Raw genomic sequence first — 20502 nt, 5'->3', positions numbered from 1 at the left:
CAGCTGGTACTACGAAGGGGGAAGGGAAGAAAGTCACTAACAGCATTTCAGCACAGACCATCATTCACACAGACACAGGCAAACGTAGAACAAAATGATAGGGAGAATCCAAAGGTGAGAAACTTGTCAGAAATTCCCTACACAAATGAAATAATACTATTTTTTTAATCTTTTCTTTTCATGGTATTCTAAAACCAGGCAAAATCTTTCTTAAGGTTTTAGTTTTTACAAAAGGAAACTTTTTCACTTTGTAATGCTCCACAATGTCCACAATATAGTGCTGTGACTACACGTTTCTTTTCTACTTACCCTTGGGGATTTTTGAAATTCCTCATGGCACATGGCGGGAGCTTCCTTTGTTCTCACAGCTCCTACAAGCCCATTTTTATAAGATTATAGTTAGTGAAAGTACCCAGAGGAACTGATTTGGGGCCTTTGGTGTTATAAAATTCTGTCAGTTGTTCTCCCACTATCTTCCATTGTTCTAAATCTAAGTTCCCTTCTCTGGGGTGCCATGGAGATTTTATATCAATAACATCTAGAAACTCTCTTATTTTCTTAGGAGTTACCAAGCACCCCTGTTCCCTAATCACTTTATATATTACTCTAACATTCTGTTCCTTATCTGAGAGTTTACCTAGATTTTGCCTCATGATAAGACTTTACCTTACCTCTCCGTAGTTTTGTGCCACTGGAATACGATTTGGAGACCTCTCACAAGGAGGCTGCCTGGCTTCCCAAAGACCTCGGTGTCCTGACTGTGGGGTGGTTTCTCTGCCTTTTCTCCGGCCCGGCCCTTCACTTTTCAACCTAAAAGCTGTCCCACGTTGTGGATGGTGGGTTGTTTTCTCAGCTTCCTCCGCTGCCTGCCCTTCAGTCTTCAGACTACCAAAGGGGGCCCCACGTTGGGCGCCAGATTGCTGTGCACAGCTAACTCAGCTCGCCACTAGAGCCAGGATCTTAACTTTGAAGAAATAAGACCAGCTTAACCTTCTATCTCCAATGCGCATTGATGAGGAGGGAGACAAGATGGAAGCAACTCCGTTTATTTTTAGCAAAGCACTTACTTTTATAGTAAAATAACAGGAACTCTTTCTCAAGTTACAATGACTATAGCCCATGCTGTTCTCAAGGATAGTGCATGCCCGTCCTGTGCACTTATCGGACTCCAATCCCAGAATAGACTGCTAATGACCATACTATAACTAGGGGAGTTAGATTGTTAAAGATCCATACAATGGAGCACAGAACCAGGCAACCTTTACTCAAAGATCAGCACCGGAGAGGGGCCTTCACCCATCAGTGAGAGTCTTGAACAGCCTGTGGCCCTCTATATCCTTACAGATCCCCAACAGCAAGTGGTAGAAGAAAAGCATTGTAATAGATGAGCTAAAGCTTTTGGGGACCCAGATTCCAGTGCTGCCTTCTCTCACTGGCTAACCCTGTGATCATGAGCAAATCACTTCCTCTGCCTGAGTTGTCTTCCCCCAAGTAAAATGAGTAGCACCATCGTGTCCTGCCAGTCTCACAGAGATGTTTTGAGGAGCTGATGAGATGAAAGGAGTGAAAGCACTTTAATATACTGTACTATTATAAAAAGGTCTTAATTAGCTATGACTGGCAGAGGTAGCAGGAATGCAGACAAACAAAAAAGACCGAGCAGGCTTGTTGAAAATGGAATAGGGCCAACAGAATGATGAAGGAAATCGACAGCAGCTTGCAAAAATCAAAAGAAGGCTAAATTTCCAAATGTGTCCTAGTCTAGGGAGTTTGATGGCACAGCGGATAGAGAACAGAACCTGCAGTCAGGAAGACCTGAATTCAAATCCCACCTCAGATATTTATTAGCCATGTGACCTGGACAAATCAGTTATCCTATCTCAGCCTCAGTTTCCCCATCTGTAAGGACATGAAATATGTATGTAGGGATAGCTAAATGGCACAGTGAATAGAGTGCCAGGCCTAGAGTCAAGAAGAGCTGAGTTCAAATCCAGCCTTACACATTTACTAACTATGTGACCCAGGGCAAGTGCCTTAACTTCTGTCTGTCTCAGACTCTTGGTCACACAGCTAGTAAATGTCTAAGGCCGGATTTGAACTCTGACATTCCTGATTCTAGACCTAGTGGTCTATCTACTGTGCCAGATATCTGCCTCATGGTCAGACCTGTGTTTCAGGAATATCAGTTTGGCAGTGGTGTGGAAAATGGATCAAAGAGAGGAGAAATAAGAGACAGGAAATAAATTAGCATGCTACTACTATACTTCAGGTGTCTTAGGCCAGATGTATACTGACCCCAAATGTAATTTCACCATTTGGTGTGATTGAATTAATGAGAGATATTTTTAAATAAATCTTTTGCTAACTACTTTCAAGAAGGAGATATAAAGAAACACTTAGTAAAGTGTAGCTCTCCGGGATCCAGTCTTCCAGGAATGAACCTAGGTCAACAGCCACAATAGCACACAAGGAATTGTTGTTCTTCAGTCATTTTCCATCATTTCTGACTCTTCATGACCCCATTTGAGGTTTTCTTGGCAAAGATATTGGAGTGGCTTGCCATTTCCTTCTCCAGCTCATTTTACAGAGGAGGAAACTGAGGCAAACAGGATTAAATGACTTGCCCAGGGTCACACAGCTAATAAGAGTCTGAGGCCAGATTTGAACTCAAGAAGATGAGTCTTCCTGATTTCAGGCCTGGTGCTGTGTGCACTATGACACCACCTAGCTGCCTCCCATGCAGGGAATAATACTTAAATCAGAAGACCCACCCTCCCTTCTTACTATGATTTATGTAAGATTCTCCCAAAAGACATTTAGCCTATTCTCAATCTGAGTCTCCATCACTAAGGTCTATAGGCATGTATTTTTTGTTTTTTGTTATTAAGGTCATTAAATATTCAACAATCAGCACTTAAGGCACAGGCCTGGGCAAATCAAAGAACATGGAAGACACCAAGTGAAAGTTGATAAAGGACTGAACTAGGGTGATGACTGTGCCAGTGGACATGTGAGAGATTTCACAAGTACAGTTGACAAGATTTGGCAACTGATTGGAAGCGGGAATGGATGAGAGAGAGCAGGAAGAGTTGGGGATGATTGAGGTTGAAAGCTTGGGTGACTAGAAGGGTTACAGGGCTTTCAGTAGAACTAGGGAAGGCAAAAAGAAGGGAGAAGTCAGGGAGAAGAGAAAGTTCTGGGGAAAAAAATAATGAGGATTGCTTGGGGCTATTAAGTGTGAAAGGCTTAGGGGATATCTAATTAGATATGTTCAAGAGGTAGTCAGTTACGTGGACCTGGAGCTCGGGAGAGAGACTAGAGTTGGATCTATAAATCTGGGAGTCAGTTCCTTAGCTGATAAATGACCTTACTGAAGTTGATGAGATTGCCAAAGAGGGTGTAGAGAGAAAAGAAGAGGCTCCAAGACATGGACTTGGGGCAACACCCATGTGGAGATGTTTTCTCCTAAAGATATGAAGAGAAGTGAGGTTGAGGGAGAGAGAAGAGAAGAGGAGGGGATAGGTGAGGAGATGGCAGGAGAGAACAGAATAGGACAGGATAAGACAGAAGAGGAGAGGAGAGAACAGGAGAGGAGAGAGAGAGAGAAGAAGAGAGAGAGAGAAAGAGAGGAGGAGGAAGGTAAGTACAAGAGGATAGAGAGAGAACCGGCAACAAAAGAGAATGTAATGAGAAGTTAGTGGTGCCTAGCTGAATCCAGAAGGAGGCCAGGAATGCTAAGTGGCAGAAGTAAAGGAGAACATTCTTGATCTTTTCAAGCCCCCCGGTCTTCCTTTAGTGCAATGGAGCATTAAGCAAAATCTTTGTGCAGGGTATTCTAGATAAAATTGAAAAATCTAGGGGTTCAACCTTTCTTCATGAAAGATTTGTCATTAGGAAGGACATTACCAAAATAATTATCTATTCACTATACTAAATGCCACACATGGTCCATTAATCATGTCATTCTTTAATGATGTATTGTGGAAAGGCATCTCAAGTATGTGCCCATGGAGCCCAAGCAGGAAGAAGCAGAACCAAGTAATATGGCCCAGGATGGTAGCAAGTCATTTAACCTTGCCATCAATCAGGTAATTCTGTAGGACTATAGGTTGCAGAGAGATGCTGGCCTGCATCAGGAGGAAAGGTTTCTTCTCCTCTAACTTGAGAGTTCCTTGTGCCACTGAAACCACAGGAAGAAAACAAATGTTTATTAAGTGCCTACTACTAGTGCTAAACATTTCATGAATATTTTATCATTTGATCATTACAACAACCTTGAGGTGTAGGTGATATCATTGTCCCCATTATAGTTGAGAAAAGTGAGAGAGAGGTCAAGTGATTTGTCTAGCCAGGAAGCATCTGGGACTGGATTTGACTCCAGGTCTTTCTAAGTTCAGGAGCCTACTCAACTAAGGTTCTATTTTCTATGCCGCTGTGCCTCATACATACAGGTATACACACACACACACACACACACACACACACACACACACACACACATCCACTGAATTAGGTATTTTTGTTCAATCGTTTTAATTTTGTCCAACTGTTCATCACCTCGTTTAGGGTTGTCTTGGTAAAGTATTGTAGTGGGTTGCCATTTTCTTCTCCAGCTCATTCTACAGATAAGGAAAGTGAGGCAAACAGGGTTAAGTGACTTGCCCAGGGTCACACAGCTAATGAATATCTGAGCCCAGATTTGAACTCAGGAAAATGAGTCTTCCAGACTCCAGGCCTGGCACTCTATCCATTGCACCACCTAGCTATCATAAACTATTTACAAATTTATGTTTCTTTAAAATGCCATAAAAGTAAATCTCCTAAGCGTTCTGACAGATCGTCTCACTTGTATCTCCAGAACCTGGCATGTGTTAGACATTTAATAAATACTGGTTGATTGCTTAAAGATTGATTGATTAGTTGGAAGGAAAAGGTTTGCATTAAAATATTATTAAGTTACATATATGGATATGGAAAATTACATTTGGTTCAGTAAATAGACTATTTCAATCAACCAATCAATAAACATTTTGTTTATTTATTTAGTCAATGGGGGTAAGTGACTTGCCTAGGGTCACACAGCTAGTAAGTGTCTGAGGCCAGATTTTAACTCAGGTCCTCCTAACTCTAGGACTGGTGATTTATCCACTGTACCACCTAGGTGCCAAAATAAACATTTTTAATTGCCTACTATGTGCCAGACATTGTTCTATCTGGGGATACAAAAAGAGACAAAAGGCAGCCTCTGTCCTCAAGGAGCTCACAATATAACGGGAGAGAGAACATACAAACAAACATATGCAAAGCAAGCTATATGCAGGAGAAATAGGAAATATTTAACTGAGGGGAAAACCCTGGAATTAAGAGGGGATGGGGAAGGCTTCCTTTGATGGTGGAAGCCAGAGAGGTCAGTAGATGGAGTGAAGGCGTGGGAGACAGCCAGAGAATACCCAAGAGATGGAGTATGTTGCTCATGGAACAGCGAGGAGGCCAGTGTCACTGGCTCAGACTGTGTGTCAGGGAGGAAGGTGTGGGAAGACTGGAAAGGTACGGGCAGGCTAGGCTATGAGGGGACTTTGAATGACAGTGTATTTTGTATTTGATCATTGATGTCAAACCCTTCTTGTCACATATACTAGTTGTGAGAGCAACAACAGATGATAGAACCATTTTCAAGTTGGAAGAGACTTTAGGGTTCATCTAGTCCAGGGGTGGGGAACCTGCAGCCTCGAGGCCACATGTGGCCTTCTAGGTCCTTGGGTGCCACCTTTTGACTGAGTCCAAGTTTTACAGAACAGATCCTTTTATTAAGGGGATTTGTTCTGTGACATTTGGATTCAGTCAAAGGGCCACCCTTGAGGACCTAGAGCACAACATGTGGCCTGGAGGCTGCAGGTTCCCCACCCCGATCTTGTCCAACACCCTGATTTTACAGATAAAGGAAACCGAGGCTCATGGAGATTCAGTGACTTGACCTAGGTCACATAGGTAGTTCTCCCAGAGCCAGGATTCAAATCCAAGTCCACTGACTCCCAGGCTATTTTCTTTTCACTGTGCTGTGCTGACTAACTCTTTACCTTCAAAGCTTCATTTTCCTCATCTCTAAAATGAGGGTACCTGGAATTACCTGCCCTGGAACCATAAGTAAGATGACCAGGGTTTTACCCTAAGAAACTGAAAATTAGAGGGTGCAGAGAATATTTTTGCTCCCTCCAAAGTTAAAAACAATAACTGCCTCCCCAGATGCATCAGAGGAGTAGCCTCGCAGTGTCCCTCCTATGCAGCCTTTTCTCCTGCCAGGGGAAAGTTCCCTTTGGTCTCTCCCTTGAGACACTACGTGGACTTTGTTTCTGGCATTTAAGGCCTCACTCCAAGGTCTATCCACGTATATCTCCATGTGCTTAGCTGGTCTGTGCTGCTTGATTCCAGGTCAGCAATGACTTGTTAAAGCACTGCCCACTTCAGTGTGGTCGTGAGACTCAAATGAGCTATAGCCTGTAAAACTTTGCAAACCTTAAAGGATATGGAAATTAAATGATTATAAAAGGAGACTGAGGCCCAGAAAACTTAAATGACTGGTCTAAGGTCATATAGGAAGTAAAGCAGTTGCTGTTCAGTCATTTCAGACTCTCCATGACCCCATTTGGGGTTTTCTTGGCAAAGATTCTGGAGTAGTTTGCCATTTCTTTCTCCAGCTCATTTTACAGATGAGAAAACTGAGGCAAATAGGGTTAAATGACTTAACTAGAGTCACCCAGCTAGTAAATGTCTGAGGTCAGATTTGAATTCAGGAAGATGAGTCTTCCTGACTCCAAGCCTGGTGCTCTATCTGCTGCACCTCCTAGCTGTCCTTGGTAAAGCATTAGCAGTGGGTTATCAGCTTCATCATCACTGGTTACTTCTATAGATTCAGAAAGGAACATTCTGACTCTAAGGTGAATGTCCAAGCAATGTTACTGAATATGTGTGTGTGTGTGTGTGTGTGTGTGTGTGTGTGTGTGTGTGTGTAACTACAACCACCAGAGAATGAAAAAATATTATTATATGTTAGCTGGTTATTTAATATATGTGTAAAATTAATCAGAGGCAGCAAGGTGGCACAGGGAATAATGAGCCCACAGCTTAGAGTCAGGAAGACTCTAGAGTTCAAATCTGGCTTCAAACATTCACTAGTTGTATGATCTGGGGCAAGCGACTTTATCCTGTTTGCTTCAGTTTCCTCAACTATAAAACAGAAATAATAATAGCACCCATCTTGCAGGATTGTTGTGAGGATCAAAAGAGACGACATCTCCAAAGTGCTTAGTTAGTACAGTGCTTGCACATAGTAGGTGCTATATAAATGCTAGCTATTATTATTTATTATTAGTCAGTTGCCTTTGCTTAGGTAGATCCAGTAAAAATCACCTAATACCCTAAGAAAATGCAATAACTATGGTAGGATTGATTAATAGACACTAAAAAGGCCCATCATGAACAGACCTTGGAACCAGAGCCCCATTTCATTCTTTTTGTTTGTTTGTCTGTTTGACTCAGCTGTTCAGCTGTAAAATGGGGAAAACAACAGCTCCTACCTCCTAGGCTTGGTGTGAGAATTGAATGAGGTAATTAGAAAGCATTTAGCAAAGTGCCTGGCTCATAGTAGGTGTTTAATAAGTGCTTATGCCCTTCCTTTCTCTTTCTTCTCTGCACTCCTCCCCACAAACAAAAACAGAAACACATCTCATAGATCACAATAGAATAGGCTAACTTAACTGCTGTTCCATCTGAGCTGTACTGGAGCCAGCTCATACCAGCCCACGAGAACTGGTGGTTAAATTTTCAGTGTGAGCCTTTACACCATAGAAATTGGCCAAGGCTATGATGGAAAAAATGTTAATAAGTCAGATTAAATTTAAAACTATGTTGTGGGTATGCTTTTTCCCTAGAGAGCTGATTTTTAAACACTTACCAGTTTACTACTGTCTCCCACCCTGTTTTGGCATTGCATTTAGTGGGTTATGTGTAGCCTGTAAAAGAATAAAATGAGGGCAGCTAGGTGGCACACAGCTACCAAGTATCTAAAGGTGAATTTGAACTCAGCTCTTCTTGTCTCAAGACCCAGTGCTCTACTTACTGCATCATCAACTCTTTCATAGATCTGCTAGTATAGGGCATTTCCAGTGTGAAAACTCATTTTACTGATGCAGACTTGTTGCCTGGGGTCCTGAAAGGTTGGGGTCACACAAGCCAGTATGTATCAGAGGCAAGATTTGAATTCAGGTCTTCTTGACTATAGGGCCAATTCTTTGTCTACTACATCCTGGTGCCATGTCATTTGGCAAGAGACAAAACAAAGCTTTCTGGTTGCATCCCTACCGACTTTGTGTGCTGAATGCACATGCCCAAGGGCATACACACACACACACACACACACACACACACACACACACACACACACACAGAGATGCAGGAATTGACCTTTCTTCAGTCCCTAAACTTCATGTAACTATCAAGTCATTCTTGTGCCTTGTACATACTGCACCTTCAATTTGTTGATTAGCATGATACAGTAGAATAAGTACAGGCTCTGGAGTTAGAAGGCCTGGGTTCAAAGCCTATAACTAATGCTTGTAAGGTCACCTGTATGCCCTTAGACCAATCACTTAAGATCCCTCGGCCTCAGTTTCCTTATCTCTAAAATAAGTAGGTTGGATTAGGTGGCCTCTGAGATCTTTTCCAGATCTATACTGATGATCCTGTTGATGGGGTGCTTGGGTGGTTGTACTGGGACCCCAATTCCATGACCATGTTTCTCCCTAGCTTCAGAAACACTATCCCTGGCAGTTTCTCCCCAGACCAAGGACACTGTGCCTAACAATTACTCACAAGTGGGCCCCAGCAAGACCCTTATCTCTCTCCCTAGTGCAGTTACAAACAGCGCCCGAAGGAATTATTGGTTTGAATTGGCTTTGCACTGGGTCATAAAGATATTCTTGCCCACTGGACTATCTATACTACCGCCCTACCTCATTGTCTGTGTCTTGGACTCCTCATTATCTGTATTCTACACCTAAGACATATGTATACTCCCTACATCTATCTTGTCAAACAAGACATTGACTGGTGGCAGACTGGACAACTCTCAGTTACCCCTGACTGCAAGCTAATTTAGTGACATAGCAGGCCTAAAACCACACCTCCGTATGGCCCCCCCTTGTGGGCTTTTCCCAGTGAACTCTGGGTAAAACGCCTGCGTAGTACATACAAAAAGTACATGTTCCTTTAAGAACTGACTACTCCTTAACCACTCCCTAATCCCACCTTGAATCATCTAGTTAGCATATTTGGTACAAGTTTTATTGTATTTTATCCTATATAAACTTTAACTGTACCCCTCTAAGGTCACAGGTTCCTTAAGAATCCTTGCCAACTGAAAAGCATAATAATAAGCTTTTTGCCAACTTGTCTTAAAGAATGCTTGAGGCAGTGAACTCATTCCAGGTGACCCCATCCTGTACTCCAGTCTTTGAGGGATCTCAACCTCTCAGACCCTAACACTAGACCTGGATTCAAATTCCACCTATGGTACTTACTTACATTGGATAATTCTCTTTATGTCCTTTAGTGCAAGATGGAGTAGGTGGAATGAACAGATGATCTCTGAGGTGTCTTTCAGCTCTAAGTGTGTGCTCCATGATATCTTATTCAATTTCCCCAAAAAGAAAGATCCACTCAGAGAGAAAACAATAGTCACCCTCAGCTGGGAAAGTTCCTCTCCCCACTTCCAGGGCACTAGGACAATTGACAATCAATCAGACTGACTCTTGTGTGTTTTACAGATTATGGATGGAAAACTGTCAAATGCTAAGATTCTCCTCCATATTGACAATGCCAGGATGGCGATGGATGACTTCTGCCTCAAGTGAGTTCCTTCTCACCACCATTTTCCATTTTTTCAAAGAATAATTCCAGGAAAACATCATGTAGCCAATGTCAGCCTAAGGGGACAACATGGGGTTGTAGAAACATGATGGATTTGGGTTTAAGTCTTGGGAGTTAGAGGCCTTGGGTGGGACCCCCCCAACTCTGCTCAGTTCTACCTATATGACTTCAGTAGCCTTATGTGTAAATGATAATAATAATAATAGATAACATTTACATAATGCTTACTATATGCCAGACAATTTACAGTTATTATCTCATTTGATCCTCACTACAAATCTGGGAGGCAGATATTACTGTCCTCATTTTACAGATGAGGAAACTGAGGCAAACAGTCAAGTGACTTGCCCAGAGTCACAGAGCAAGTAAGCACCTGAGGCCAGATTTGAAGTGAGATCTTCCTGACCCAGGCCTGGTGCCTTACCCGCTGCACCATCAAGCTGCCAATAAAATGAGGGCAGTTGGACTAACTGATCTCTGGGGTCCCTTCTAGCTTTGAATCTATAATCCTATGCTCTCTCTGACCATAAAGAAATTAGGTTGATGGCCTCTAAGGTTGGTTCAGTTATGATTATAGCCCGCGGCAAATCTACTGAAATGGTTTCTTTGGTCAGATTTACAATGATTCAATCAACTAATCTTATCTTCTGTTTGCCTCAGTTTCTTCAACTCTAAAATGGGGATAATAATAGTACCTACCTTGCAGGGTTTTGTGAGGATCAAATGAGATAATATTTGTACAAAATGCTTAGTTCAGTGATTGGCACACTGTAAGCATTATATAAATGCTTAATTCCTTCTCTTTGCCTTTCCCTTGTTTTTATATCACCCTCACTTTTGTATTTGTTTCTTTCCTTTTTTACTCAATTAAACATCTCTTATAACAAAGATTAAAAAGGAAAGAGACAAATGGTTCAACAAAGCCAAACAACCACGTTTGCCAATCTAGATGTAATATATTTCCTAAACCCTTCTTTAGGGCTAAGCTAATTCATTATAATTTCAGAGTCCAATCTTGTTTTATTATATTTCTTCCCATTTTTATCAGTATAGTCATTGTGTATATTGTTTTCCTAGTTCTACTGACTTCCCTATTCAAAAATGATTTATTTAAAAGAAAAAAAAACTTTAATTCTGGCCCAGGGTGAGTTCTTACAGATTCCCTTAAATCAATAAAGGTCTATTCCCTTTCATGTTAACCCTAAGGTATGAAAATGAACTGTCCTTCAAGAAGGACCTGGAAACAGAAGTAGAGGCACTTCGGAAGATCCTGGATGACCTGACGATTGTCAGAACTGACCTGGAACTGGAGGTGGAGGGCATGAGGAAAGAGCTTATTCTCATGAAGAAGCACCACGAGGAGGTGGGGGAAACCAGTGGTCTCAAGGTCTCTTCACCCAGAAATTCTTTAAAAACTGTCAAGTCTTGGGTCAAATCAATGGCTTAGAAGAAGGAAGTACCAATAACAGAATGCCAATCAAGTCTCTTAATAATGCATTAAACTACAGAATGTGGGAAAAAATCTTCCCTGGGTCGTAGAAGGAAATATATCTGTCCAAAACTCTTCATTTTAAGACCTCCATGATGGATCTTTAGCATAGGTAGTGTTGCCTAATGGATGGAAAGCTGGCCTCAGAGCCAGGAAAAACTGATTTCTCCATAAGATGTATAAATGGCATTCTCTATAAAATGTAAAACTGAACCTTAGTTTTCTTGTCTGTAAAATGGGACTAATAATAGCACCTGCCTCATAGGGTAATTGTAAGGATCAAATGAAGGAATGTATGCGAAGTGTTTTGCAAACTTAAAGCTTATGTCAATGTTGGCTGCTGATTTTTTTTCCCCCTAGATCTTGTAATTTCACTGGTTTTAGGAATTCCTGGTAAGGAAATTCCTACTACTCCAGATGGGCACCTGTCCTGCTATTTACAGTCTTATAGAGTTGCCTGTTATAAAACTGACTAACCCAGGGTCACATAGTCAGGACCTATTAGAAGCAGGACCTGAACCCAGGTCTCCCTGAGTTTAAGGCTGGCTCTCTCTCCACCAATAGCTACTATTGTTTTATCATAATTATTATCATTATCATCTAAATTATAGATGGGTTATAATCTATGTTGATGGAAAGAATTCCCATACCTACAAGTTTCCAGATCATTGATGAAAATATAGCATTAACAGCACAATAGTAATTATTGATTGGTGAAGATTAGGAGACAGTTTGGCTTGGAAATACACTATTGTGAGAACAAACATCTTATGAATGCTGAGCTTCTCTAACTAAACCAATATGGAAATGTGCTAGTGGACATTTTTAAACCAATCCAGGAATGTTCGTTCCAATAGCACCAAATAGACTTTAGGGAGAAAAATTATCCAAAGAAAAATTAAAAAAAAAAAAAGAAAGCCATTAATCTGAATTAATTCACTGTGCCCAATGACACTACAGAGAAGTTTTCTCCTTATTCCAGTCCAACAAGGCTCAGGTATACTGACTTTGACGAATCTGTTCAGAGACAATGGCCATTAAAAATAAACCCTTCCTTTGGCTGCATGATGAGCTGATGGGTATTGGTTACATTCAATCAACACAGCGAGAGGATTTTAAAAGCTAATACACCTTTTTGCTCTAGGTTATTGAACTGATTCCCAAATCCTGTAGCTTGTGACCTAAAAATGCTCAATTTGTCAATTTCATAGTCACTACACAAGTAAATGCTATTTGTTAGATATAAATGAGACTCCTGGTTATGAAGAAGAACTTGAGTTATTGAATTCTTCCTGAAGCACTTTGCAATTAGGATTAAAAGGGTTGCCACACAGGTCTTTTGATTGACAGCCTAATGCTATTTGTTTTATAAAATAATAAGGAAGAAGGCATGGAGAGCTTACTTATTTTGGTTTGTTTGTTTTTGCACTTGATAGGCAAGTAATATCTGAGAGTCTGATCCTAGTCAGACTGAGAACAGCCCCTGCAGACCACCCTGGCTTCCCCTACCTAAAAGCAAATGGTTTTAAAAAAGCAGCAACTCACAATTTTGACACCTGAGGCAAGCAGCACAAATGCTTAACCTCCTCATTTGTAAAATGCTTGCGTTGGGCTAGACAACCTGGGGGGGGGGGCAAGCATTGAAGTATCTTTTTAATTCCTGATAGAAAATAAATACAGGACGTAATTAAGACATTCACAATTAAATTGGAAGAGCTGTTGGTATTATTACCTAGTCTTCATATAGACTTTAAGGTTTGCAAACCACCTTATGTCCTTTTTCTCATTAATTAATTAATTAATTGATTTCTTATTTATTACTTGCTATCGTGGCTTCTAAGTTGCTGAAAGAGTATCTGGTTAAATTTTTCTACTTTCTAAATGTCACACCCTGGACAAAGCCCAAGCCACTCCACCCTAGTTATGATTCTGCTACAAAAGATAAGTGAAGAAGCCTGGGAACCTTATTGTAATTATGAATTCTTCTTTCCACTTCCAAAATAAACAGGAAATAAGCAAACAGCACATGACAGATGACATCAAGGTTAACGTGAGGGTGAACTCCACTCCAGGAGAAGATCTGATGAAGATCCTTGAGGACATGAGGCAAGAATACGAGCTGATAATTAAGAAGAAACATCAAGACTTGGACACATGGTACAAAGAGCAGGTAAAAGAAAGTCAGAGATGATATGGGGAAGCTGGTTTTCCTGGGACATTTGCTGATGCTAACGTGCCCTGTCCTTTCCTTCTGCCCTTACAGTCAGAATCAGTGTCCCAGGAGTTGGAAAGCAGGACAGCCTCTGTGCAGAGCAGCAAGGACAATATCCATGAACTGAGACGTACCTTCCAGGCCCTAGAGATTGACCTTCAAACCCAGAAGAATAAAGTGAGTCTGTGCTCAGGAAACCCATGGCTCTCAATTCTGCCCTATAGTTTCTGATTATCCTTTAGTATAACTGAGCACCAGCTTCTCCTTGTTAACAATATGGAAGACATGGGTGCATTGTGAGCTGGAACCACCAATTCAATTCAGTTCCATTCAACTCAACATTTAGAAAATTCCTACCACCTGTAAGGCAAAATGTTAGGCACTGGGGATAGAGTGTCCTTCCCTTCAAGGAGCTTTTATTCTTTTTTTTTTTTTTGCTAGGCAATGGGGTTAAGTGACTTGCCCAGGGTCACACAGCTAGTAAGTGTCAAGTGTTTGGTCTGAGACTGGTTTTGAACTCAGGTCCTCCTGAATCCAGGGCTGGTGCTTTATCCAGTGAGCCACCTAGCTGCCCCCAAGGGGCTTTTATTCTACTAGAATAGTCCTGATGTCAGGGATGAACAGCATTCTAGCCTACAGAGATCTTCATCACCTAACCTAGATGTTGAGGAAGCTAGGTGGCAGAGTGCATAGAACACTGGGCCTAGAATCAGCAAGACTCATCTTCCTGAGTTCAAATATGGCCTCAGACACGTATTAGCTGTGTGGCCCTGGGCAAGTCATTTAACTCTATTTGCCTCAGTTTCCTCATCTGTCAAATGAGCCAGAGAAGGAAATGGCAAACCACTGCGGTATTTTTGCCAAAAAAAAAAAAACCCTCATATAGGGTCACGAAGAGTTGGATGAGAATGAACAAGAACAAAAGCTGTATACTACACTTCTGGAATGAACTAGCCTTGGGGCTGTTCTGAGGAGTGATAATTAATGTAAAATTAAGTAATTGTTGTTACACTGTGCTAGTCACCTAGTCGGGATAAATACACATTCATATGAACACATATGCTTACACAAAAGAATAATGGGAATTGCTAATGATGTTTCAGCACAAGGAAGTATTTGAACATAACTGTTTCCACGTTACTCCGATCCATTAGAATATTGAACATGGAGCTGATCCATATCCAATGTTGACAACAACAACAAAAAAAAACATTTATTAAGTTCTTTCTATTCGCTAGGCAGTTGGGGAGGGAGGGGCAGGAGGGGCAAAGGAGTATAATTCGGGGGGCAGCTAGGTGGCACAGTGAATAGAGCTCTGGCCTTGGAGTGAGAAGGACCTGAGTTCAAAACCAGTCTCAGACCAAACACTTAACACTTACTAGCTGTGTGACCCTGGGCAAGTCACTTAACCCCAACTGCCTCACCAGAAAAAAAAAAAGGCAAAAAAAAAGGAGTATAATTCAATCACTATTTATTAAGTACCTACTGTGTGCAGGGTCTTATTATGGATGATGGGAATTTAAAGTGTCTTACTCTAAAGGAGTTTACAATCTATCAAGCAATTACTAAGTGTTTATTAAGCAATTAAAATGCACCAGTCTTATAAGAAACTGGAGAAAAGAAGGAAATAGTGAGGGATGATATCAAGGGGATGTGAGATAAGAAAAAAGTGAGATGAGGGAGTTTGAGGTGAATGACCTTGGTTTTCTCACTAAAGCATGAGGCAAAGTCTTTCAATGGAGACAATGGGTTTGGGAGAGAAAGGGAAAGGGTTGCCATGGGAGTTTGAGGAGAGAAGAGAAAGATTTCAAAAATCCATTGCACTAAGTAGGATAGAGAATCAATTAGGGAAGAGTTAAAGAATTGACTTGCCTAAGATTGTATAACATCAATTTCTATCTCCAAGGGGGAAAAAATGGGTAACCAAATAATTGTGATGCAAGGGAGAATGAGATAAGGAGCAATACTAGCAAAGTGCCATGAGAAATTTGAGAAGGGTCATTAGGAAAAGGGTTTCAACTGAAAGGAAAAAGGAGTATTTCAGGAAATGACTTTGATGGAAGAACAAAACAAATGGTATCAATATTTAAATTAGTGAAAAATAAATAAATTTGAGGAGGGAGATTTCCACCCAGAGAGGTGATCCAGGAAGACTTCCTAGAAATGATGACATTTAAGTTGGAGGATGATGAAAAGGAAGAACTTAGACAGACATGAAGACATAAAGTCATGGTCCTTGCCCTCAAGTTTACCATCCAGCTGGAGACCCCAGAAGTGAGAGACCAGACATAGGCAAGGTAGAGAGCCAACCATGTCAGGCAAAATACGAAAGAGAAAGCTAAAGGGGATGCTCCCTTTTATAAAGGCACAGAATGTTAATCCCAGGACATTCTCTTTGCTGTGTCATTGAGGAAGTTACTGACCCCCAGTCTGCATGAGTGAAGGTGAGGAATGTTGCCTCCCACTGTCATACAAGTAGGATTCTACAGGTAAATGTTTAATGATTGGCTCCAAAAGACACACTTTTGAGTTTAATCTGTATTAACACTTTTCCCATCACTTTCTAACATCTAGATAATCAATAAAATAACAAATAAAGCCCTGCTTTGTAGAATTTGCTGATCTTCAAGACACTAGAAGTTGAACAATTGTCATTTGCTAACCAATGTGAGCTGGCTCCAGCATGCCCCTATTTTCTGACCTCTTCTAGGGCATATAGATACTTTGTTGTGGCCCTGGACAAGGCACATACACACAATGCACATGAGTAGATGACCAACCCAGTGGACAGATTGTATATGGTCACTGGCAAATGAGTGCCACACACACAGGAAGCACTGAATGCCAGGAGGGACCCCTGGGACAAAGGTTCTGTGTAATGCAAGCATGGCTGTGACCACCCCAATGTATTTGTTTCGGTTTTAGAAATGTGCCCTGGAGGGCATGTTGGCAGACACCCAGTCCCGCTACTCCTGCCAGCTCCAGGACATACAGCAAATCATCTCCCATTACGAGGAGGAGTTGATGCAACTGCGCCATGACCTGGAGCGCCAGAACAATGAATACAAGATCCTGCTGGACATCAAGAACCACCTGGAGAATGAGATTGCCACCTACCGCCACCTCATGGAGGGCAAGGACAAAAGGTATGTCAGGGACAGCATTGACAAAGGACCCACACAGTGCAATGGAGAGAACACTGACTCTGGAGTTAGAAGAGCTGGGTTCAAATCCTGCCTCTGCTGTTTTCTACCTGATACCTTGGGCAAGTTACTTAAATTCCCTGAGACTCAGTTTCTTCTTCTGCAAAATGAACTAAATGGCTTATGAGATCCCCTCAGCTCTAAAACTGTGGTCCTAAATCACGTGAAAACAGTATCTGCTTAAGTGTTCCATTTGGGGCTTTGTCTGTGGAGGCTTAATTAGGGAGTTAGGGTTAGCATCACAGCTCTAGAGTTGGAAGGGATCTCAGAGGCAAATCTTTGACCTGGGCAGGAAGGGAGAGGGGGCAGTGGCTGAGAGGATGGAGTAGCATTGGTGACTAGGGGACAGTCCAACCATGGGTGCAGTTGCTCCCAGAGAGCAATGGCCCATTCCTTAAGATGACTCCCCTGGAACTCCACGGGAGTAGAATCCCAGGAATTGTGATTATTAACAATAATAATATCAATTCACATTTATATAGCACTTGAAAGTTTCACAAAATGCATTCCTATCAGCTTCCATGTAAGGCAGGTAGTATAAGAATTATCACCATTTTACAGATGAGTAAACTGAGACCTAATAAGGTAAACTTGCTTGCCCAAGACCGTACAACTAGTAAATGTCACAGTAAGATTTAAAACCTAGTTCCGTGATGACTCCAAGTTTTTTCATCTAAATTCAGACGTTGATTATTTTTAAATGTTTTCTCTTTTCAAAACTGTATTTCTGACCTCACCAGCCCCTGACCAGAAATGTCCAGAGTTAACTCACAGAGAACATTCCATGAGCTCCTCAGCCTAGTTTCAAGATAAAGAAAGGGATCAGAGATAAGTTTACTGAACCAAACCTTTGCACCTTCTGAGAGTTGTGATTTGAACACACAAAATGTAGTACACCTATATCCTAGGCATCATGCTGGCTCTCCAAAGCTGGTTGTCTATATCCAAGCTTGGAAACTCATGAGAGGTAGCATCGCTTAGTGGTGAAGTCGCCAACTCTGAGTCAGAGAGACTTGCACGCTCTGGTGATTTCTAACTGTTGGCCCTGAGGTAAGTCTCTTGAATTTTTGTAGTCTCAGTTTCTCCACCTCTAAAATGAGTATAATAACACGTATAATAACATAGTACCATCATTCCAATATAATTAAAATGATATCAATTTTTATTATTCATGATGGGGTTTTTTTTCCTCTACGCTCTTTTATCTTTTACAGAAAAACAGAAGACTACAAAACAGAGTTGAAAGGTAAAGAAGTTCATTGTTTCAAACTATTTTTTCTAATTAACTGCCCCATTTTGCACACGTCAAAAGTTCATGTGTTTTGGGTGTGTTCTTAGGCCTGATAAAGAATGACCAGGAGTCTATGCTAACTTTATGGACTAATAGCAAAGTGTGCAGGAACCTATGAAAAGGAACAGGTTGCCCTCTATATCTTTATTACATAAGTTAGGATCCCTTTGCTTATATCCTCGTTACAGACTGGAACTCTGCTTTTCAGAGTCCTAAGAAATGAAAAGAAAATTACTCTCATCATCTGTCAGTAGGAAATCTCTTCCCAGAGATCAAAGAAGCATAGACTCAGAATTAAAAGGCATCTTTGAGATCATATAGTCTGACATCCTACCCAATGAACCAATCCCCTCTCCCTTCTATGATATCACTTCATGAATAGTCATTCAATCTCTGTTGAACACTTTCAGTGACAGGTGTCTCACTCTTCTGAAAAGCAACCCACTCCATCCTATATCACCTTTACTGGAAAGTCCTTCTGCCTATAGAGTCTATATCCTAAGCAACAGAGAATAGTTTTACCTTGTCCAGACTCTTCATTCATTCATTCATTCATGCATTCATTCATTTGTTGAACATCCACCAATACTTTGCCAAGATCTCTCTAGCTGATATTTAACATATTCTCCTCTGTTTTGCAGTTATTTGTTTTCCATGTGTTTTGCCCTAGGAGCAAAGTATATATCATCTTTATCTGTGCATCCCCCAACATTTAAGACAGTATCTTGTACATAGTATACATTGAATAAATGCTTATTGAAAAGAATTGTGAAATACTGACACTTCCTTCAATATTTCAAAATTGAGGAACAGCTTTCATGTTCTTTCTCACCAAACCTAAATTTTCTCTTCTTAAGACTGACTATGTTGAGTTCCTAAAATAACATGTTTCCAGATCCCTCCCTGTCTTGGTCATTCTAGGAACACATCCCAGAGCATCAATTTCTCCTTAAAATATGGTGCCCAGAACCAAACATACCATTCTGTAAGTACAGAGAACATATGATATGAAAAACCACCCCATCCCTTCCCAAACACATACATGCAAAGGATCCTTGGATGTTTGTTCATAGCCAGTGACTGAGGTTTGGCACCAATCAAGAAGCTAACCTGAATTAATCTTACAAATTGAAGTTTAAGAATGCTGTAGCAGAATTTTTTTTACATCTAATTTTGCATCCACATTTCACTGTGTCCAGTTATTATAGTTGTTACCCATCCCCATTAGAATCAAATGTGAGTTAATAATACGAGAACCAAGGTGTCATCCACAGAATGCCTCTCTTAAAATACATTTGCACCCTAGAAACTAGGGAAAAGAAGAGAAGCCTTGGTTGGGGGTTTTCCCCCCTAACAAGCTTACATGGAGCCAGGTTTGCTGAGTATTTTTGCTCCTTGTTATATCAGAAAGCACAAAGCATGCAAGCTTCAGAGAAGGTCATTTTTAGTGGGGAAACACCATGGAAGGAACATGCTCATCGTGTGTTTTCTGATTATTTTTTCTTTCTGTCTCTGCAGCTCCAAAGATCAAGGCCATAATGCAGGAAACTGTGAATGGAAGAGTCATCCTTTCGAAAGTCAATGAGATTCAGAAGCCTGAATGAAGCATATAAAAATTCTTGCCAGTTGTAAATACTTTTCTCATGAAAATGCTAGCAGGCCTAAACCACTTATGAAAGTGTTGTACATGTCGCATTCAGAGTTATTAGTGTATCAAATTTCAGAACTCACCTTTTTCTCCATAACATGACTACTTTCTCACTGTGCTTGCCAAATTAATAAAAGTTTAAATAGTTCCCCTCTTATTATCAGCTCCAATTCTTTTCATTTTTGGATCTCAGTTTCCAATAAAGCTCTGTGTCAATTGTGACATATATTTCTTATTGATTAATTTTAATGATTTGTGATTTTTTTTAATGATAAAGTAAGAGAGAACCTTAAGAGATCGTCTAATTCAGGGGTTTTCAGAATTGTACTTCATGAACTGGTGGTTGAAAATGGTCCTTCATAAGATTTATAGAGAGTGGAGCTGGAGAGGACCCTGGGTCCTCTTAGGACCTAAGGTCATCTTAGATTAAGAAATTGAAACCCAAAGTGGTTGCACAGATCTCCTCCCCTTTATTCCTCCTCCCTTCTTGGCTCTTTTCCCAGCACTACGTGCTTGGTGCTTTCTGTCATGGGTCTCTGCCACATGCTATTTTGGAAAAGTGAGTGTTGCTGTTGTTACTGTGTTTTTCTTTCTCTGCTTGGTAGCTTTCTGCTATGGGCCTTTGGCTCACAGCATTCTAGGAAATGGCATCTTTTCCTCTCAGTGCCATGCCTGCTAGAGCCCTCCTGCATCTCTCCCCTGCCCTTTGTAAAGGGGGTTAGGAAGAGGAAGAGA

The 20502-nt window shown here is 41.0% G+C and overlaps 1 protein-coding gene across 2 annotated transcripts in view; it reads left to right on the top strand.

Moving 5' to 3' along the window:
• The window catches only part of KRT23 (keratin 23), a 28940-nt gene extending 8934 nt beyond the window's left edge, over positions 1-20006 (top strand). The window contains exons 2-9 of one of the 2 annotated variants that reach the window (XM_020997716.2): positions 9822-9904; positions 11131-11287; positions 13422-13583; positions 13677-13802; positions 16551-16771; positions 18043-18074; positions 19041-19104; positions 19638-19701. In XM_020997716.2, the coding sequence (XP_020853375.1) occupies positions 9822-9904; positions 11131-11287; positions 13422-13583; positions 13677-13802; positions 16551-16771; positions 18043-18074; positions 19041-19072 (813 nt within the window). In that variant the 3' untranslated portion in view covers positions 19073-19104; positions 19638-19701. Of the gene's footprint in view, positions 1-9821; positions 9905-11130; positions 11288-13421; positions 13584-13676; positions 13803-16550; positions 16772-18042; positions 18075-19040; positions 19105-19637 lie in introns of both variants that reach the window. The other variant, XM_020997715.2, reaches the window with a different exon arrangement.
• The last annotated feature ends 496 nt before the right edge of the window (positions 20007-20502 follow it).

The sequence above is a fragment of the Phascolarctos cinereus genome, unplaced genomic scaffold (genome assembly GCF_003287225.1).
Source record: "Phascolarctos cinereus isolate Bilbo 61053 unplaced genomic scaffold, phaCin_HiC Scaffold_5;HRSCAF=322, whole genome shotgun sequence".
NCBI lineage: Eukaryota > Metazoa > Chordata > Mammalia > Diprotodontia > Phascolarctidae > Phascolarctos > Phascolarctos cinereus.
This window is presented reverse-complemented; position numbering and strand designations above follow the sequence as displayed.